At 39.5% G+C, this 21244-nt stretch overlaps 1 protein-coding gene across 2 annotated transcripts in view; it reads right to left on the bottom strand.

Moving 5' to 3' along the window:
* The window catches only part of pcxb (pyruvate carboxylase b), a 350229-nt gene that overhangs the window by 41702 nt on the left and 287283 nt on the right, over positions 1-21244 (bottom strand). For both annotated transcript variants that reach the window (XM_042512173.1, XM_042512174.1), the window contains exons 16-21: positions 17884-18040; positions 14728-14968; positions 11182-11349; positions 9729-9810; positions 1240-1397; positions 204-290 (exon numbers count right to left, since the gene is read on the bottom strand). In XM_042512173.1, coding sequence (XP_042368107.1) covers positions 204-290; positions 1240-1397; positions 9729-9810; positions 11182-11349; positions 14728-14968; positions 17884-18040 — 893 coding nt within the window. The remainder of the gene's footprint in view (positions 1-203; positions 291-1239; positions 1398-9728; positions 9811-11181; positions 11350-14727; positions 14969-17883; positions 18041-21244) is intronic.

Below are 21244 nucleotides of genomic sequence, written 5' to 3'. Positions count from 1 at the left end.
GGTGTAGTATTTCCATTACTGCTAAACGAAGTAGTTCAGAGCAAAAGCAGAAAATTTCTCGTCTGCAGAGTCATTTGTCCGAGGAGTGAATGTCACTTGTACCCATGTTCCCATTAAAACCAAAAAGCCAGGTGTTAGAGCTTTTTACAAGCAGCAAATGTGCAGCATGGATACACTACTGGTGTTTTATCTTCGTGTCTCACCTTAATGAGGTCTCCCAGTAGTTTGTTGGCTTCAGTGTAGGCCTTCTTCACCTCTTTGAACTTGTTTCCCAGTCCCATGCTGTGAGCCTGCAATGAGCCACAGTGAGACAAAACAACTGTATGAATAAGTTGAGTAAAAGCAACCTTTTTATTCGTCTGTTTAAGGAAAGAATCAAGGCATTCTGGGTCACTCAGTGCAAGCCTGTGATTTGAGGCTATAATTTGTGAAGTCAAGCTTTTAAATTCATGGCAAATTACAAGTGGGCCAGTGCGATAAGTCACTGTAAACTGTAATTTGACACATAGTGCATGTGTTCAACAGTCATTTACGTACAGTTAGCAGGTTACAAATGGGCAACAGGATGTGTATACACATTTCTTTTTCCAGTGGGTGCACAGCGCTGAGCATTCAGTCACTTTCAAATAGTCTGTGACACTTTTCAGAGTGTGACTGGGCAGTGTCGACACTGTAGACTTGTGTTTGTACTTAATGTACCATACCAAAATAAGTTGTTCAAGCAACATTTTTAGTGAGTTTCTATCATAACAGTGCCTCAGATGACTGCACTTCCTCGGTTTCATTTTAGTCACATCACTTTCATCTTCAGTAGCTTTGAACACACCCAAACAAACATGTAAAAAAAAATAAAGGTGTATATCTGAAATATTATATCTTAGACATACTCTGTCAGAATCTTTTTAAAACTTAGACTGCACTTTATATTCAAATTCATTTTCCTCTAGTTTTATTTCAACAGTCCACAAATGAAACTGTAAATTACAGTAAAAAGTGCACAAATACTTTTTGGGTGCATTGAGGTGGAGTTTGCATGCAACAACAGTGAATATAGAAGTAATGTTACACTGAGCTTATCCTTTGTTTACATCCTTTCAGAAGCACTGACCACCTCTAATACTCCATCCTGAGGAGCTAAAAATGTACCAAAGAGCTTTGTGAAATGCAAGCTTATTTAGCTCCAAAATCAATCACTTACACAAAACACAATAAAACAATGACAAGAATAGCGCACTGTACCTGGAAGTGAAGGTTGGTGTACTGTCCTCCGGGTATCTCGTTCTCATAGACGTCAGCGTTGCCAGATTTCATGGTGGCCGTGCAGTCAAATGGAGCATATAGGCCTCTGGCGACTTCCCAATATTCACTGTAGTCAAACACCTTCTCCAGAGCGATGCCTGCGACAGAGCAGAGCAAAAAATGACATTAAATCAATGGTCACCATGCACATTTGCTTTTAATGAGACTTGACAACACTGATCTGAAGTCATTAAATACTAGGCTTTTTATTTGTCTGAAGACACCCTGTAGCAAGTGGCAACAACAAATGCAAAAACATTTTGCTCACATTTTTGTGTTCTGAATATAATTCTAAAGTCAAGAAAATGAGGAGATATATGAAGGGTTATAACCATATACTGTAATGACTGAGAAGCATGCATGTATAGAAATGAGCCAGCCACAGACTAGTATGCTGGTTTTTATGCTCTACTTTACCAGGGTCCTCATTCTAAAACTAGTCAGCAGGAGAAACCAAAACGTCAGCAGACATGGCTACTGTAATTTACCAGGGGCTTACTTTTTGACAGCTGTTCAAAATCGCACGTCAATAAAAATTTAGTGGAGGTAAGTCATGTTGTCCTGATCATTTGAAGCACCTCCTGTGCATTATACTAGTATGCAATCTTCTGAAAAATGCTTACTTCAAAACAAGTGATTTATGCTTCAACCTGCATACATCTTATCATGTTTGTGGTGGGCATTCTCACCATGCATCCCCCGCAAGATAAAACGAATGAAACTGACAGAGTGAAGGCACTTATCATGACATTAGCATAATGAGGACTGAGCTCACAGCTCCAACCCTGGTGTGCCTAAGTAAAGTGAAAAGTTTTAATTTTATCCAATTTACGTAATTTAAAGAATCTCATTATTTGACAGTGGTAACATTACAAAGTGTACATAAATTATGAGGTTTCAGTCAATATTTTTGTCGTGTTTTAATGATAAAAATGCATCAAGCTATTGATCTAACTACATGACAAATTTACCCTGATCCTGCCGAGCTTTGCCAGCGAGGCTTGAGACCCCAGCGGGTTAAAATGGGTTACAGGCCAGAAAAGCCTGAACAAGTCTGAGCTTCACTTTTGGTAAAGAGTGATAGGCGCTTATTAGCCTTAAGTGCACATTCCCATCTTGCCTTTGCCGCTCATTAAATCTCTGTGATGTTTTGTGATCCTTAAAAAAAGCGTCTGTTGCTTATATTCATGACATTCTGCTCCAGCCAGTAAAGGTGTGCTAAAGCTGATTATCTTGAAAGGGAAAATCTGTTTTAATGCCCTGACAGAAATGGCAGTACACTGAGCTTTTGGCTAATGATGACAAAAATCAGCCATGTTAATGAGACAAACTTAGCTCGTTACAACCCCAACAACAGAGTGACAAGCTTGAATTTTCATGATTCAAAGGGAGTACATACTCCAGAAAGTGTTTGTGTGCTTCCACTGTGATCTTGGCGGGGAAATAGAGCTACTGTGAAATTAATGTGAAATTAATGTGCGTGTTGTTGCTCCTCAAATTCAGCTGCCTGCCAAGCCAGTCAGTAAATAGGTCCATTTCCTTCTCTGTTTGAGAACACTAATTTTGCAGCTTTCATTTATGCTGCCATTGTAAAATTACAGCCTCAATTTACAGGGGGAAGTGGCGGCATGTTCAATGTGTCAGCATCCTCTGATGATTGAAAAGTCAGTTCAAGTTTCACTAGGTGAACACCTCATGCTCACTTTTATGCGCTCATGGCTTTGAATTAGTAGACAGGGCAGATATTTGCAAGTTTCTATCAAATATAAAGCTGCAGCACTAACTGTGAGCGCTCCCAGTTGACAACACAAAGAGCTCAGCCCCCATGCACAAATTGTACTCTGCTGAGCTGTACTGAAGCTGCTGTGGGTGCAAAAAATATCATGTCTGATTCTTCTGTGATGGATTGGCAAATATTTTTGTGGGAAAAAAAAGATTCTTTAATAAGGACACACTGTAACTCTCTGGTTGACAGTAACTGACACACAGACAAAAAATAACAACAAATTGGTGACTGTGCTGGAAATATCTCACTATAACATGACACTGTCCACATTTGGCGTGATATGGTATAATGAGCAAAATGCATCGACTTGACACAGAGAAGCAAACAGCAAATGACATAATTTAAGATGGATTTACTTGAATTAGCAAGAAATGTGAAGATGCACCCTTTCAGTTAAGTTGTAAAATTTATAAATCTTGAGCAAATTAAACTCCACACTGGCATCAAAAGGATGCTAAACGACAGCTGGCTCCAGCTTAATACTGTAAAGACTGGTATACATCTTCTCCCTTAATTCTTACCAAGACAGCGAATACCGTAAGCAAACTTCCCAAAAATGCTCAACTATTCCTTTAATATACTGGCAGAGGAAAAATTGTCTTAAGAAATGCTTACTTTAGCTGAAAGACTGTATTTAAAAGCATATTGCAGAGCAAAATCATTTCTATCTCAGTGGTTGAAAGTACTAATCAAGTATTCTCATTTTGTGCCACTGTATCATTCTACTTAATTATATTTCAAAGGGACATTATGTATTTTTTACTCCGCTGTATTTATCTGAGTTTTTTTTAAATTTTGCCAAAAAATTACAAATAAAAATAAAATAATAATAATGACAATAAAAGCTTACAAAACAGAAGTTTAACATTAATGTTCCCAGTCTTTTTGGCTTTTATTTTCTCGCGAAACAGCCATGTCTTGTTGTTCCCCCTTGTCTTGTTTCTCTTTATTAAAAAAACTATTTGAGGGCCAAAGAGGTAAATATTTACAATATGCGTTTTTCTTTTATTTTCTATCACATTTACCATCTCATGACCGCTCAGAATAATCTAGTGGCCATTCTGGAGGTGCCTAACCCCTACTTTGGGAACTGCTGCACTAAACTACCTAACATAACTGTATACAGCATTAAACACTAGCTCCATCTCGACAAGCTAATGTTAACGTTACAAGAGTATAATGTTGCTTACACATTTATGCACACAATCTTATGTCATGTATTAGTCTCGGGGGGTCACGAGTGCTTTTACTTTTGACACGTTGAGTACATTTTGCTGATAATTCGTCACCCCTTGTACTTACAGGGATACACCGCCGATTTTGCACCAGCTGTGGAAGACTATCGTAATAGCGTGCGTTAGCAGGAGCCGCCCCCTTCTCTGTCTCACTCAAACTCAGGCGAAACATAAAACTACACATTGCTTATCAAATATAAACCAACACTCTGTCACCGTATCGTAAATGTATCATCACTAACGGTTTTCAGAAACACATTTTACTGCCCCCTTTGGCTAGTATCCGAATTTGTGTACAGTACGTGTGCGTTAATGTTACCTGTACTGTAAAAACGGAAGCCGAACAAATCGAGATAAACGGTAAAACTTGGTTGTGCTGATAACATATAAACCAATGTTACGTTACTGCCTTGCCTTTTTCTCGTCCTTCACGTTTTCAAAAACATTTTTTAGCTTACCGTTTCACTGCTACTCGGTGTTGTTTGTAAACTGCCGCCCGCCATTTTGTTCACTTAAACGACCAAAGCCATGGAGCAAAGCCAAGCTCACCCCCGAAGGGGAGGGGCGTGGCATTCTGGGAATTGTAGGTTTTCTACCTCTTGAGCAAAAGCGAATGTCGCGGCCCCTTTTCTCTGTTTTCGCTGGTCATATAGAACCAGTTTAAAAAGTATTTGTGTCTTTTTACTGCACAGACAGCCAGATTTCATGAAATGATCTTCGTTACAACAGTGAAACACTTCTTTAAACAACATTTCAAATGCAAGACGTTTCCTCATAACTGAGTATTCAGATTTCTGTATTGGTACTTTTACTAAAGGGTCTAAGTACATGTACATGTATTTTAAAGTGTGGTTTGAAACCAAGAACTTTTATTGGGGAGGAAGCTGAGCTAGTAGCAGCAGCTGTCAGAAAAGAAAAAAAAAATTCCTTCCACAAGCCTTGAGTTTCCTGAGCAGAAGTCTAATTAGCCCAACACCACACCTGTGTAAGCTGGAAAGTCCTACGAAAGCACAAAGTTAAGTTGAATCAACTGACTTCAATTATCAGGAAAGTGCTTTGGCGATGAGCGATGGCAGGAGCATCTGTCTCTCCACCGTCAGGAAAGCTGGCCATAATGAAGCGAGCACAACAATACTGTCTTTCATCTAAATCATTTTTCTGCTATTGTGATGACCTTAACTTGCCTTGTGGGATTAAAAGGTTTATTTTACCTTGTATCCTATAAATATGGAGAACAGCTATGGATCTTGACATTTGCTAAATCAAACTGGAGGTAAATACAGCATTGTTTTTATGGACTGATGGTTGCTCTCCCAAAATCATCAATCACTAAACCACGATGCTTTGTGTATGTATACCACAGACATGCAGGCACACGAGCACGCACATACTGTAAATCAGTCATCTAGATGGCTGCTTGGCAGTGACAAAGTGGCCTCAATATACAACTCATTAGCAGCGCAAATTCACTAATGCAGGAGACCAACACACATATTTGCATTCATAGACTTGTGCACACATTCTCTACACCAGCACATTGTTGAAAGACTGCCACACACACAGTTTGTGGCTGATGAGACAATGAGAGCTAACCATGAAGGGAGACAGATCAGAGGATTCAGGGAGAAAAGAAGGGAAAATTGAGCACAGACAGATGAAGAAAGGGAGAGATGAAAGAGGGGAACCAGAAGCTAAATGTGTGGCTCACCTGCCTCGCTGTGGGTGCCCACATAACATCTATGCTTTGTGCGGAGAGTGTACATTCTCCTGTGTGTTTGATCACTACTACATCTTAGATGGCTGCATTGTTATGGCAGCCAAAAAAATCCTCATCAATTATATCCATGCATGATGCATGAGAAAGCCAGTAAATGCTGTGTCAAATAAACACAAGGACCACTCTAATGTGTGTCATCATTCAGCTGCATGAGTGTCTGTGAATATGTATGACTTTTAAAATGCATGAGTGTGTGTGTGTGTGCGCGCGCGCGTGCGTGCGTGTGTGTGTGCACTGTTGGCTGACTGAATAAATAAAGTGACAGCTTAAAGACAAATGAATTAACCAGAAAAGCGCTGCCGTTGCTGTTTCTTTAGGACAAAGAGATGCTGTGGGAGACACGGAGGGAGTGGAAATGAAGGAGCAAAGAGTGAGGGAGTTTGAGGGAGTGAAACAGGCATGTAAAGTGCTGTTAATTGCTTTGTCACTGAGTGAGAGGGAGGGAAGAGGAGGTGGATTGAGAGACAATGCAAAAGAAGCGGGGGTGATAGGGAAAATAAGGCAGAGCGGAGAGAGGGAGGGAGATAGAGGAGGCAGAGCACACTGCACAACACTGATTGCTGCTTTGTAACGGAGATGGGAGAAAGAGGGGAGGGAGGGAAGGAAAGCAGTAAACAGACTAAGGTCAGGAAGGTATGGAAGTATCCAAGGCAGTGCTCCCCTTGATTACAAAAGTAGTGCGATAGGCAAACTGATGGAAGGAGGGAGAAGCATAAAGAGACACGGAGATGAAAAGAACAGACGAGCACAAGGTGACAGGTAGAAAAGAATTTGGAAAGAGTTTGTCTGCATGTATGCATAATGCATGTACCAGCAGGGTCACATCAGGACACACTATAAGTATGCACACGTGTGTGTGTGTGTGTGTGTGTGTGTGTGTGTGTGTGTGAGACATCCTGCATCCCAATCTCAGTCTCAAGTGAAGCATATTGAAATTCCATGAATAAACTGACACACTTGAAAACCTCTCGCTCTTGAGTAACGACCTTGTCTTTCTCCCCCTCTATACTTTTTTTCTGGGAACTGTGTGCCCACAAATTGATATTCTGTCACTAACTTGGACTGTAACTAAATGATGGGAGAGTTTCCCCTCTCTCTGATACTTCCTGCTTATTTTCTGATATTGCCCAGAACAATATTTGCCGGCCCGAGAGAATGGATGTGAACCTGTTGCGTTCAGCTGCGGGTTAAATGTGTAGACGGAGAGAGCAGCAGTGAAGTCGTTTTCCTTTCGAAGCACAAGCCACACATCATCCTCAAAACACAGCAGGTCCTAATGGCTCTGTTGCTGTGTTGCTTTATGGACTATTACAGAATTTGCTTCCTCTTCTATGACAGATTTCTCCCTGTATGATTGTTTCCGCAGCAATATTTAACAATGAGTCAAGAAATCCTTTCACTTTGAAGGACGGCCCGAGAGACTAACAACACCAAGCCCTGGTGTTTACTGTCATCCTGTGCTTTACAACACTGCCGTAGCTGCACTGCAAATATTACTGTGACATCATCTTGTCTGTTTGGCCACTCATCCATGGAAATTATGTGCTGCAAATCACAACTAAACTGGCCCAGGAATACACAGAGCATTGCCTTTTTTTAAGAGCAACTCAGCACCTGCTGAAAGTCTTGCCTTTGTTGACCAGTGATTTAAGGTCTCTCTGTGCTGCAGTGATATAAAAGTGTTCTCCTGGGTTTGTCAAGACATTATGATCAGTTTTGGGGAAACTACATAAAACTATAATTAGCTACTTAACAATGAAAAATAGTTAACCTACATAGGCAGCAGGTGTAAAGGGGTTGTGGGTATGAGTTTCAAACTAACCATTATGTGCTACGGAATATTAGCATCAGAGCTAATCATTTTATTATAGGACACAACAAGTCGTTGATAGGCATTAGTGAGAGTTTTTCCCCCGAAGACCACATGTTTATCAAGAAGCAAGCTAATTGGAAATAATGTGTCTCTTATGCCCAGAGGTGGTAAACTGCCTGTACCAACATCATCAGAGCAGAACACGGGGAGGACTTGGCATATACTGAATTGTCCAGTAAAAAAATCATATGCATTTATACAGTAACAAACAGCTTTTAATGTTAAAAGTACCCTGCACTACAGCAGCAGGCTATACATTAGCTGTGTAGTGTGAATATAGTGTAAACAAAATTAGCAGGGCTTTTGCTATTTTCTGAGTAATGGAAATGAGCTATCAGATCTAGTTAGTGGGGCTGAGTCAGTTTTCCCAGTAGCATTACTCTACATAACTAAGCAGCAAACTCCACATCGGTTTTAATTCACTGAGCCTGTTTCATGTTTCTTCAATTTCTAACAGCAGTTTTCAGCTGGCTGCTTTAATATATTTTCCACAGCACTCCCATTGCAGTGGGAGCAGAGGTCAGTAGGCCAGGTCAGCTATCAGAGGTGGGAGAGGCTCCAGATTTTGCGCAATCCATGAAAATTACATTGAATAGAACACAGTGGATAACAGGAAACCTAAAGGGGAATGAGCGTATTATAAATCCATCCCTCCACTTATCTGTTGACCTCCTGAGAAGATAGAGTAAAGCCGTTGTGGTCCAGAGTGTGACTGAGAGATGTGTGATGGAAGCAGAGCGTGGGATGGGAAAGCAAATGAGTAACCGACTATGTAACGAGTATGTAAAAGCAGCCCTGGAAAAAGCCTTTGGCCCCTAAATGCTACAGGGAGGGCTGCTCATTAGACAAACACTTAGAATTACCGCCTCTCGCTTGTTGGTCTATGCATACTCGTCAAGTTGCAGTTACAGTTACCATCCATGTCTGTGAAAACATGGATGCTTCACACACATCTTTCTCCTGGCAGCACAATCGGCACAGTTTCAAGCGGGCATCCCAAATTAGTGTCACCATTTCAGTAACTGACCAAATGTCTCCCCTTCTGATTCTGATATGTGATGCTGAGAAATGAAAATCTGTCAACTTAGTATATGAATTCCTGATTTATGGACAAAAACACATTTTGTGAGGCCATAGTAACCTTGACACTTTGACCTTAGACCAACAAATTCTAATAAGTAAAATGTTCATCATTTCATGGATCAGGAATGTTTTGTCTAACAAAGCATCACATTTTTTTGACCCCACCAGCCTCTTTCATTTTTTTGGTCCATCTCCCTACTGTTTCCATCTCCATCTTATAATTGGCTGTGTACATTAACACTGAGCAGAATACGTCGCTCCTTCTGACTGAGGGCCATAACTACTGATGCACTTTGTCATTTATTGATTTGTTAATTGATTTTTTTTTCCCTTATGTAAAGCAGGAGAGTCTCAGAAAGAAAGCTCTGAGTGAGACTGGCGATCTAAGAGATGTTCTGTCTCATTAACAGCTAGATGCTACATTAAAAGCTTTATGGGGAAATGTGAAGGTGTTTGTTCCAACAAATTTTTCGCAACCTGTTCTTTATACGATTGATGTTACTATATTAAACTGAGTGAATTCAAATAATATTTGATAGTGTTCTTCTGTTCTTCTTCTACCAAAAATGTATCTACACAAATTCTTCTCTCTTTCAGATCTTGTAATGCTTTTAAAACAAACAAACTGTCTGGTGCCACAGTTGATGTTAACAGGCTGGTGAGTTTGTCACTTACCAGTGTCAAGCTTGGTCCCCTTGGCACAGGCCACCATGGCTCCCATGCTGGGCTGAGAGGTCATCCCAGCCATGGAGTCGACCTGGAGAGTGACAATCAATATGAGTACTGTATGACTAAGAGCCTTTGTAAAAGTCTTTGTAAAAGTGCACTATGTGGCTCCACAGTTAGCGGATTAATTGCATACACAAGAAGTATGGTGTAATAACCCGTAAATCTGTGTGCACATATGCATAAATCTGTACAAAATATAATGATTAATGGGAAGAGAGCACAAAACACCAATTCCCCATCAAAAGAGACAAAAGTTTTACCTCCAGAAACCCTTAGGTCTTGGACTTCCTTTCTGCTTTTGTGTATTTCAACGTAAGTATTTTATTACTCGGCAGAGTAAAAAGACAAAATTTAACCAAGTAAACCAATGGGAGTAATACAAACACATGGTTTTAGTGTCTGATCTGGTGGACAGTCAGTTGTTTTCCTTCATAAAGCCTTACAAAGACTTGAACAGCAGAACGGCCCCAAACTGCAAATAGCAGCCAATTGTTTTAATGAAACTCCCATTGCTGGTAGCATGCGTCAGTGAACACAGTAAGAGGAATGTTCCTAGCTACAACAGTTGTTCTGTCTTTTTTTGTTAAGTGACATTTCACAATGCAAAGTGCTGCAAATGGTAGAAAATGTTTGTTCATTCTGTTGTAATAGAAGATTAACTTAAAGCTGGACCTAGTCCTACAAATAACTACTCCAGCAGTTTGTACTGGCAACATGGCAGGCATAACTTTCGCCAGTCAGTAGAAATTAGAGAATTATTGAATTGCTTTATGATAAGAAACATTTAAAATCTAACATACCTCCTACCACCAAATTAGCTGTTCAGGAACTTTGGTGCTAATCAGCCCAGTTTTGTGTGTAACCATTTTAATTGAGGATGTGTCATCAACACAAAGCATTGCACAATGTACAACAGCAGTAAACAGTAGTAGCAGTAGTTGATGATCTGCAAGCTTTTGTTCTGTTATGATAGATTTTTTTTTATAAAAAAAAAAAAAAAAAAGCATGAACCCACTCTTAATAAGACTACTGGATGCCCTTTTTTATCTGATGTTTTCCTGCTTGATTTCTCCATTGCTGCTGTCTTCCTCTGTCATCCTCTCCTCCAATCTTTTGAATATGACTTGCCCACTGATGCTGTATGTTCGCACTTTAGTTCAAGAAAAACTGATATTTTTTGTTTCCATTTGAACTTTTCAGGTTCTGAACTAGTTTATTTTTCGTCAAAATATTCTGAACAGTTCAAAATTAGGCGCAAGAACCAAAACAGAACAGGTTCCAGGCTTTTAAAATAATGTTTTTTAATACACATATCTTATATGAAACTTAACTGTGAAGACAGCTACCTCGTCTGTAACTAACTTAAATGATCTTTAGAACAAACATGATGAATACTCACAGCCACATCCACAACGTCAGCTCCAGCCGCAGCACAAGCCAGCATGGCCGCTACGCCGGCTCCAGCTGTGTCGTGTGTGTGCACGTGGATGGGAACATCTGGGAAACGGTCTCTGAGAGCACCGATCAGAAGCTTGCTGGCTTCTGGCTTCAGCAGGCCGGCCATATCCTGGTAACCCAGAGAGAGCAGACATAAGTGAGGAGGAGGTTAAACAATTCAAGAAAAATTTAATGGAAAGTTTAAGAGACATTTATCATAATTATTAAACACATATGGTGATTCCATTAACCTAATTTCCCAAAATGGTACATACCATGTTTTTTTCTGTTACATATTATTTCTAATAAACGGTTTGGCTTGGAATGGACAGGGTAGAAGTTAACACAGGAGGAAACTTTTATCTAGATGCCACTATCATATTTAAAGTAGTTTTCTGTAAAATATCGAAGTTTTGGATATGGAGTCCTGGACTAAATTAAACAAGATTGATTTAAACCACCTGTCTAAGTCCTCATTAGTGTGAGAGTGTGCACGCCACACTGGCCTGAGGCTTCTCGTGAAAGCTGGAACAGACCGCAGAGCGCTGATAATTTGTTTGAAGTGGATGAGTAAAAACAGGAAAAACAATGGAAGCAGAGAGTACATCTTCACAAACACAACACCAAAACCCTTGAAGTGATTAGGATTTGAAAAAGACTAATAAATATTAAAACTCCTCACTGATAAACAGCGTTAATCTGAAGTTAAAACTGCCACCTTGAGGTTTAATTAAAACAGTTTAGTCCTGTAGTAACTCAAATCTTCTCTCTGAAAATATGTTAATGCGAGACGAGCCTCCAAACAAGTTACTAAAAGAACCAAATGATAAATACTAGAAAATTATAACGAAGAACAACAAAATAATGACAAAAGCAGAGGTTTTACACACAGACGCTCTCTTGTGAGAATGATTATAATGCAGAAACCTTAATTGATATTAGCAGAAATCCACAGACAGAGCTTAGATGTTTAGTTGCGCTCCCTTTGGTGATCATTGCACTCCATGAAGTTATAATTCATGCTCATTTCCTCTTTTAAAAGTTAACCTCATTAGCTGTGTAAGCCTTTTATGAGATTGCCACCGCTGCGTGTGATGCTTCACACTGCGGTAGAGCTGGAGTTTATCATTTCACGTTTGAAAATATTCTGTCATGCTTGAATAAAGGAATTAATTCAATGTGAGTATTATCGGTCTATTCATTTAGATAAGAGGCTTGAGTATACAAGTTCTTTCAATGGGAGCAAAAACTTGAGCTGTGTTTGACAGTTTACATGTGAGTCGCTTTTCATTAATTAAAATGCTAATTGCAAGGCATGTATGTGTTTTCTGTGGCAGAGGGTTTGACTTCACCTTGACACACATACTGCAGCTTGCCTACATGATTAAATAATGCTAATTGCATCAGGAATTCCATTAGTCAATTTACATATCTTGCCTGTCAAAGGTGTTTCACCTTACATTTAAACAACCGCATGCAAGACAATTTGCACCCAGATGCTACTTAGAGTGTACACAACCAAGACACACAGCCAAAAGGTTTAACTGGTGGTTAGTACAGGCACTGATAAGGAAAATATAGATCCAAATGTGTGCAATGACCAGTGTTGAAACAGGGTTATCTGACCCATGTTCAACCCTTTCTTTGTCAATTCAAACCAAACCAAATATGTGCCTCATCTATTTGAGATGTAGCAATCAGCATACATGAAATAAAGAAACCATGTAATAAAAAGAAAGGGTGTATTTTAAACTAAGACACAGCCACAAATCTTTGATCCATTTGTCCATTTGGACTTCTAACAACACAGAGAAAATTGTCCCTCTCAAACTTCCTTACAGTAAAGATGGCAGAAAACAAAAACAGTTGACTTATTCCTCTTATATCGTTCCTAACTTTACTGGATCATAACATATCAGGTATCTATGGATGTCATTTTTTGAGCCACGACAAAGGCAGAAAATGGCACACAGGGTCATAATTTTAATCAAGCTAATTTGCGGAAAACTTGTGCGCCCTACTGGCTGTTTAAGAGGAATGAGACATCAGCAGTCGATGATGGTATAAAACAATGAGAGACAGTTTTATAACAGTAGTGAATTACTGCAACCAGAAGCGGTCCTTGAGTATACAGCCAGAGACGAGCACACAAAACATGAGACTGATTGATCCAGTAGTTGTTATATTAGCTAACACACTAACACACACTAAAACACACACACGCACAAAAACAAACGCATGATGCCCTCCAGGCTTTCGCTTGGCGGATATAACTAGTGTTTTGTTCTTAAATTTGTCTTTGTGCAACGTATTAGCTCATCACAATTATAAACACAGTAAACGGGTTTTCCCTGTAATATTCGATTACTTTAATTGTACTTCTTTTTTCAGTGCCTCCAATTTGTTTGACATGCGTCTATTGATAGTAGATGCCTCTCTCATTCAGAAGCCTCCATATGTTTGCATACACTATGTTGTCAATTGCTTAATTTCTTCCTCACCACAGATGGCAAGGAGCTACATCACCTTAAAATCTTGCCACATCTTCATAATGTTCAAATTGTAGATGTAGCTGAAAACATTCCTGCTGCCATCACTTTATAGATTTAGGCACAACTGTTTGCAACCAGTGACAATGCAACCTAGTTAGAGTGGTTGACAGTAATGAAGTTCATTTACTTAAATACAGTTAGTGCACTAATGTATGTTAGTTAGTAAAATTAGTGTATGTAAGTACAGTTTCTGAGTGTCTGAACTTTACTTGAGTTTTGATTTTTCTGGATATTTATAACCACTACAATTTAAAGGCAAATATTGTACCTTTGACTCCACTACATTTCTATGAACTCTTTGTGTACCACGCACAAACTTCTTTATGGCCTACGAGAATTTTGATTACACAGGTTCTACAAGCAAGTCAGTGCATTCAGCGGGTTGTTTTAGAAACATTAGGTTCTGTAAATGTATTGTACAATATACAACAGCGTGTTGAGAAAATAACTTCTCAGAATACTTATGAATTTTTTTTAAAAGAGAGTACTCCAGTACTTTAAGTTAAGTTATAATTTGACTCAGCAACTTTCACTTGTATTGGAGTAATAATTGAGCAGGAGTATCTCTACTTTGACTCAAATAATAGAGTTGTGTACTTTGTCAACCACTGTGTCCAACCCAGCACTCGATGTGGATTGCAGTGTCTAGTCAGCCAACGCAGGCAAACTCAAAATTAACGCTGGTTTAACCATGGTTGAGTGCTCGGTGTGAACTGGATTTCAAAGACTGTGTATATAAAGCTGGGCAAAGAAGTACTTGCTAAGATTCTTTCCAGCTGGTTCCATGTTATTTTGCTGACAGATGGGAAGGGATTTCCACACAGAAGCAAACAATAAGTGCCAGAATCATTAGATTATCACAGGGAAGGAAAACGTTGGCTTACTGTAGAACTCTGGCTGGAAACAAACCCTTGAAGCAAACACTTAAACACTACACCTTATTTTTATTTCCTCACCTTGATACAGAGGATGTGGGTTCCCGCTTTAACAAGCTCGTCTGCCAGCTTCACGTAATAATCCAGAGAGTACTTCTGCCTCATGGGGTCAGAGACGTCGCCTGTGTACGAGATGGCAGCCTCCACAACGCCACCCGCTGCACCAGCAGCCTCCATACCCAGCAGCATGTTTGGCACGTAATTCAGGGAATCAAACACGCGAAAGATGTCCATGCCATTCTCTTTGGCTACCTCACAGAACCTGAAGAGAAGAAATCATGTTAGCCAAAAGCACATGCAGTCGTGTACATAAAATCCACGTTTGAATCAGAGACAGAAATAGAATAGGTGAGCAAGACTGTCAAGACATTTTGTGCACTGTAAGATGTTCACACAATCTCTCTCACACATATAATGTGTTTGTCTCCATGCACAGTGCATCCTGGATAATAACGCACATCCTGGTTGGGATAAGCTGTTTATATCCATCTCCATATCGCTACTCATAAATATCGCTGTACCTGCCCTAATACAATATTCTCACTATTTCCATGAAAAGTGAGCTTACACAGCCTGCAGGAGCCCACAATGACTGGAGAGAAATGTATACCCGCCTCATTATCCAAGCTGCTCGTGGTAAATCCCTCCTATTATTGCCTTGGCCTCCGTATCTTAATCAGGTTTTTCAGACTGGGGTGAGTGCTTACTGTAGCTGTGTTATTGTGAATGCAGTATTTACACACACTGAGAGCTTTTGTTTTGGCAAATAAACAGACACACTTAATGTTGTGCCACAAGAGGATTACCAGTGCAACGTCTGCGTGTCCAGTATTTATTTAGCACTACAATGCATACAAATGCTGCCTAGTGGACGCTGTTTGGCACAGAATGAAAAACACTGTACTGCCCTGCATATGTGACTCAGAGCTGATGGCATCATCATTCACAGGAATCAGAAAGCTGAGTTTTTCAATCAAAAAAAGTGAATTTCTGTTGATATTTTATTAAAATATTTTTTGTATCATCACATTGTGCAACTATCTTTGTTCACGCATCTTGTTAGCAATCGACCAGCCATTTTTGATATTTGAATTGTATATCCCTTTTGCTACTGTATTGTGACCCGTGACATGCACTTTAAATCAATTAAATCAAATTAAATTACACTTTGATTTGATTTAGCTAATGAAGACGCTTGAGCCACTTGGCTGCCACACTGAAAAAGCTAAGGGTGAGAGAGTGACGGATAAAAGGGGAGCATGGAGAGAGAGAAAGAGAGAGAGCCGGGCGCCCAGATCAAAGCCATTAATCACAATCATGTGCAAATTTTCGATGGCACCTCCCTACGGGACACTGAGAGTGAGGAAAGGGGGGGGGGAGTTAAAAATAGGGGAAGAAGTAATGCAGAGAGATGAATGGAGGAAGATATAAGAGTGGGGATAAATAATGACTATATGATGGGAGAGGGGGAGCACGAAAACAGGGAGGATAGGGGAGGTCTGCATGTGTGATTCAATGGGAAGGAGGGAGGAGGGGACAGCTGTATTAGTCATAAAGCCACTCCTAATTTATTTGAGGTGAGGGGAATTACACCGTGTGTGTATGTGTGTGTGTGTGTGTGTGTGTGTGTGTGTATCCTTGTCTGTGGAACTGCATGCAGGTGTATGTGTTGTGCTTGTGCTTGTATACATGAGTCATCCACATCATCGAGGTAGCTTGTGAATCCATTTTGAAAAGTGTCGAGGGCGTTTGTGTGTGTATGCATGTGTGTAGGCATAAGAGTATTTATGGCACTAAAGACTCTACTGGTGTACATCTGTAACAATGATGTGTGTGTGTAACTCACTAAGCATAGTAGGAAGCAACAGGGAAACATCTACCAAAGTAACTTGATTAAATGTGTGTCAGTTGTGTGCTTTGTGAGTGGCTACTATACAGTGTATCCACTCTGAAAACATCATGATAAGAATAAATCAAGACCAATGTTTAGAAGATAGGTGAAATTACATGAGAGGCAATTTCATTTAAAGGGGTAAATACATGGACTGAGTGATGCATCCTGCAGCACATGGTGTCCAGCACAAATCGGCTTAAATCACACACACAAAAAAACCCCGACCAAATTTAAATATGAAACAAATCCTGGAGGATACTTCATCTTAGCAACAAGGAGCAACTGACAAATATTCTAAATGCTTGTACTATCTCAAAGGGGAACAATGGCAGTTTTCAAAATTCATAAATGTTATTCCTATTATCTACAACAGTCCAAAAACATTGGTAAACATGATCAACTTTCTCCCAAATCGAAAAACTAGAGTGCTTAAAATGTCAAAATTGTGATGTTATTGTGTGCTCAGTCTAGCAGCTTTAGACTTTATATCCTATGACTTCAGAAGTCTAAGACTTATTTTTCTGGTTTCTGGCTTTGTGAGAGAGTGGCTCACGTTCAGAAATATTAACTGGACTTTCCGAGGCCATGGAAATTACTAGGGGTGCACAATAATATCAGCATGTCATTGGTTTCAGCAGATATTGGCTTTAAGTTCAAACATCGGAATTGGCCTATATGCGCATTTCTACTGATTTTTTTTTTATTGGCAGAGTGAACATGTAGGCTCCAAAACATCAACCCTACGTTGAAGTATTTTTCTTATAATGCACAAGAAATGATTATTGCATACATTAAAAAACATTGTATTTTTCCTAAATGCCATAAGGAAACATTTTTCTATAATACCAAAAATCCCGAATGTCATTTTGAATGGACATTATACAGGAAGTCTCTGTAATGAGGCCCAAAGCTTTGTAAATGTGTTTTGCCAAAACACAAATCATATTAAAAATAAAAAAAACAACAAAACTGCTGGGTCCATGTGTGTATGCAGGTGCTGACTGTATTCTGCACACTTAACATATCATTTATCGCCTGTAATATTCAGTGAATACATTAGACAACACAAATTAAGCTTGTGTGCGTAAACCATTTCCATATCATTATTGTAGATAGTGTAGGGATTTGGATGCAAATACAAAAGGATGTGTAGATATTTTTAATGGACTTGGTGTTTTCTCCATTAGGGTCTTAAACATCATTTAATTACTGAATCAAGATTTTTTTTTTAATTGGAAGGAAATGTGTGTGTGTGTGTGCGCGTGTGTTTGAGTGAGACTAACTTAAAGACAGCGTTGTCGGGGTAGTTGGTGTAGCCCACGGCGTTGGCCCCTCTCAGCAGCATCTGGAAAGGAACGTTTGGGATCAAAGCTCTCAGCTCCTGGAGTCTCTTCCATGGGCACTCCGACAGGAAGCGCATGGCCACATCAAAGGTAGCACCTAAACACACACACACACACACACAGAAGGGTGGCAGTTTATTTCAGCTGTCATCTAAAGTCTCATCTGTCATCCCAACTTTGATCTCAATTTTCAACTGAAAAACTAATATTTCATAATATTTCATACTTATCACATTACCCAAAATACACACACACACACACACACACACACTCATACACAAACACACAGATGGCGCACCTACAGTATAATACACACTTATGAATGCTCAAATGAAATATCTGATGATACTTGCACATTCATTGTTCATTCTAACACTTTCATCGTTTCATTCTAAAGTCACTTTAAAATCTAAGGAATGTTTCAGTGGAAGAGGCGGGGGAAAAAAAGAGATAGCAATCTCTCATTTCCCTTTCTTGGGGGAGTAGATTAGCGAATCTCATACCCGTTTATCATATCAGCCAGAAATATTGGAGCCTCCAGTGGTTTTCTGCTGATCCAACACTGTCATCATTAAATTTCATTTTCTGAGCACTCATACATTTGAACATGGGGAGAATACTAAGCACAACTGCCTGGTCCCTACTCTGAGCGGAGCAGGAATGCCCCGGAAACACCCTCCTCCTTATCAATTTTTATCCATCCCCCTCCCCGATTTGGATTTTAACCTACGTCAGCACCTCTTAAACTGCTGGTGTGGAGCGGAAATGACTCCAAGCAATCCTATCTGATGTTTAACATATTAGTATTAATGTCTTATAGCATGTGAGATACCAAAACATGTTGCTGAATGAGGGATTCATCTGGGACAGCAGAATTTTCTCTAATAATTTGATAACGGGAATGAAGACTGACAGCTGGTCCCACACAGCAGAACATTAGGCACGGGCACTATTGTAGCCTGCCTCTTTCTGGAAAGATAGGCCGCTCAAGCCCTCAATCTGTCCTGACGATGAGTTGAAATAAATCCGAAAGAAAGATGGAAACAAGCCTGTTACAGAATGCCCACAATTGCTGGCAATGTATTTAACACCCCATGTACTGTTTAAAGGAACTATAATCACTGCTTTGTGGTTGTATGCCTCCATGAACCAGTCAAGCTGCAGTTGTCTCTTTTGAGTTATTACGTTTAGTAATGGCCATAAAAGTGTTTTTGCGTAACATTATGATGTCACAGTGAAGCTGATTTTTTTTCTTTTGGATATAAAATGTCAGCAGTTCATCATTATATCCCATTAGACACTTGAAATTTTGTCCTACTTAACCTGTGAATTCTTAATTGTGACCAATAACATGTTTTGTGAGGTCACAGTGAACTTGACCTATGACCACCAAAATCAAATCAGTTCATGCTTGAGTCCAAATGGACATTTTCCCCAAATATGAAGAAATTCCCTCAAGGCATTCTTGAGAATGGGACAGACAGACACATGAACGATCCAAAAACATAATACTTGCAACCACAGCTATTCCCAACATGATGGCATAAAAATGACTAATTTTGGCACAAACTGTTACCTGGGATAGGTGTTGCAGGAATATAAGGGCCTCTAACATCATCTGTAGGTATGTTAGGTAAGAGTCCGTTTTACACAGAACTCAATAATAAAACATTTTGTACAGCCTGATATTGACAAACTCTTAACTCCTTCAGAATTTCCCCTTGTGGGAAAATAAAGTTCTATAAAATAAACTTTTGTTTATGCTCTCCAGCCAAAAGAAGAAAGCCTATGATGAATAAAAATGATTAATATCTATAATTCGAATCCTTGAGTTACATAAACACACACATCTCCGCGGTTATCTGCATTTTTGCTTAAGTGTGCAATTATGGTCCTGATGCATCAGACAGTTTATCCTGTCAGATCAATTTTTATGTCTCTGTGATTCCACTTAATCGCTCTGGATTGGTTGATTTGCCTTTGCGGCCTGTATGTGCAGGTCAGACTTTTGTGCTTGTGTGTGTCCATTCACTGTAGCAAGAATCAGCTCGCATTCCTAAAACAGGACTCCGAAAGGCAGATTATACAACCGCAAGGCAGAACAAGATGCACACGCTAACATGATCGTGTACAGTAATTAAAAATCCGCCGCCTCACCATCAGATAAATTTGCCAACTGTGAAATAGATGTGAGGAACCATATAGATACATTATGTGACCCAATTCATATTACTGTATTTCCCATGGTGTAGGGAGGAATGCTATATCAGGAAGGGACTTAATCCTCAAAGGGCTTTCACAGGCTTAATCTCGTCAATGATTCATGCTGCCTCTAAGCAGCTAGAACATGTGAAAGCAATACTGTATTCCCTGTCTAAGACCACTTTCTCTAAAAAAGCATTCCTACATAGGGACAATGTGTCAGGACAGCAGCACTCACATGGTCATCTCCCTTTAGTGATTTATTTTGGTTCGAAGTGATTCAAGCCCAGCAGAGTGTAATATTCCCTATCTCCGCTCACTCAGTAATAAAGTGTACTGTATAGGGCCTTTCTATCAGGACAGGCATGGTAGTTATTCCTCCTATGGTCATTTAGTGATTTATGAGGAACTCTTTAAAGGTACAATTACAAGCTGTCCTTGTGGGACAGTGTGTGCTAGAGCTTAACTTTTTTACTGCAGCATCGTAGCCTAATTTGTGTTTCACAACCTAAATCAATATCAGGCGAGAGTCTGGCTGGCGACTAGTGAATCTGGGAACTTTGGGTATTGAAAGCTGAGTGTACAAAGGATGTTTTAAAACAAACTGTCTTATATTCACATATCGTCCTGCCATATACTGTGAAAGATTACATTATTACATTATTACTCTTATTGAAGAGACGCTCCTATAAGTTTAATCCTCCAGGGGCATACTGCAAAAACAGTTGTATAATGTCGTGTGGCTCTGGAGGAAACTTATAAAGTCTGAGAAAATAACCCCAGATGATGTGAGCATTTAGACATAGTCCAAACTAAGAGTCAGTTGAGCTGCATTATTATAAGAGTATAGTTCAGTGTTTTTGGTACTTGACCCATACTAACAACTGAAAGTCTTGTTATAGTGCTCTCTCTGTTGTTTCAAGTTTTTAAGAAAATGTTTTATTTATTTGCACTTTTCCAAAATGACAAAGTGCATTGCAGAGAGAACTAAAGGGAAAGCGGGATGACATAAATAGATATATGAATTGAAATGTAAGTGTGTGAGCCACATGGATAAAGTTAAGAAAACAAGAAAAGGCAAAATAAAACAAAAGCTTCT

This window comes from Plectropomus leopardus, chromosome 23 (genome assembly GCF_008729295.1).
Source record: "Plectropomus leopardus isolate mb chromosome 23, YSFRI_Pleo_2.0, whole genome shotgun sequence".
Taxonomy (NCBI): Eukaryota; Metazoa; Chordata; class Actinopteri; order Perciformes; family Serranidae; genus Plectropomus; species Plectropomus leopardus.
Note: the sequence above shows the minus strand (reverse complement) of the source record. Positions and strands in the feature narration are given on the sequence as shown.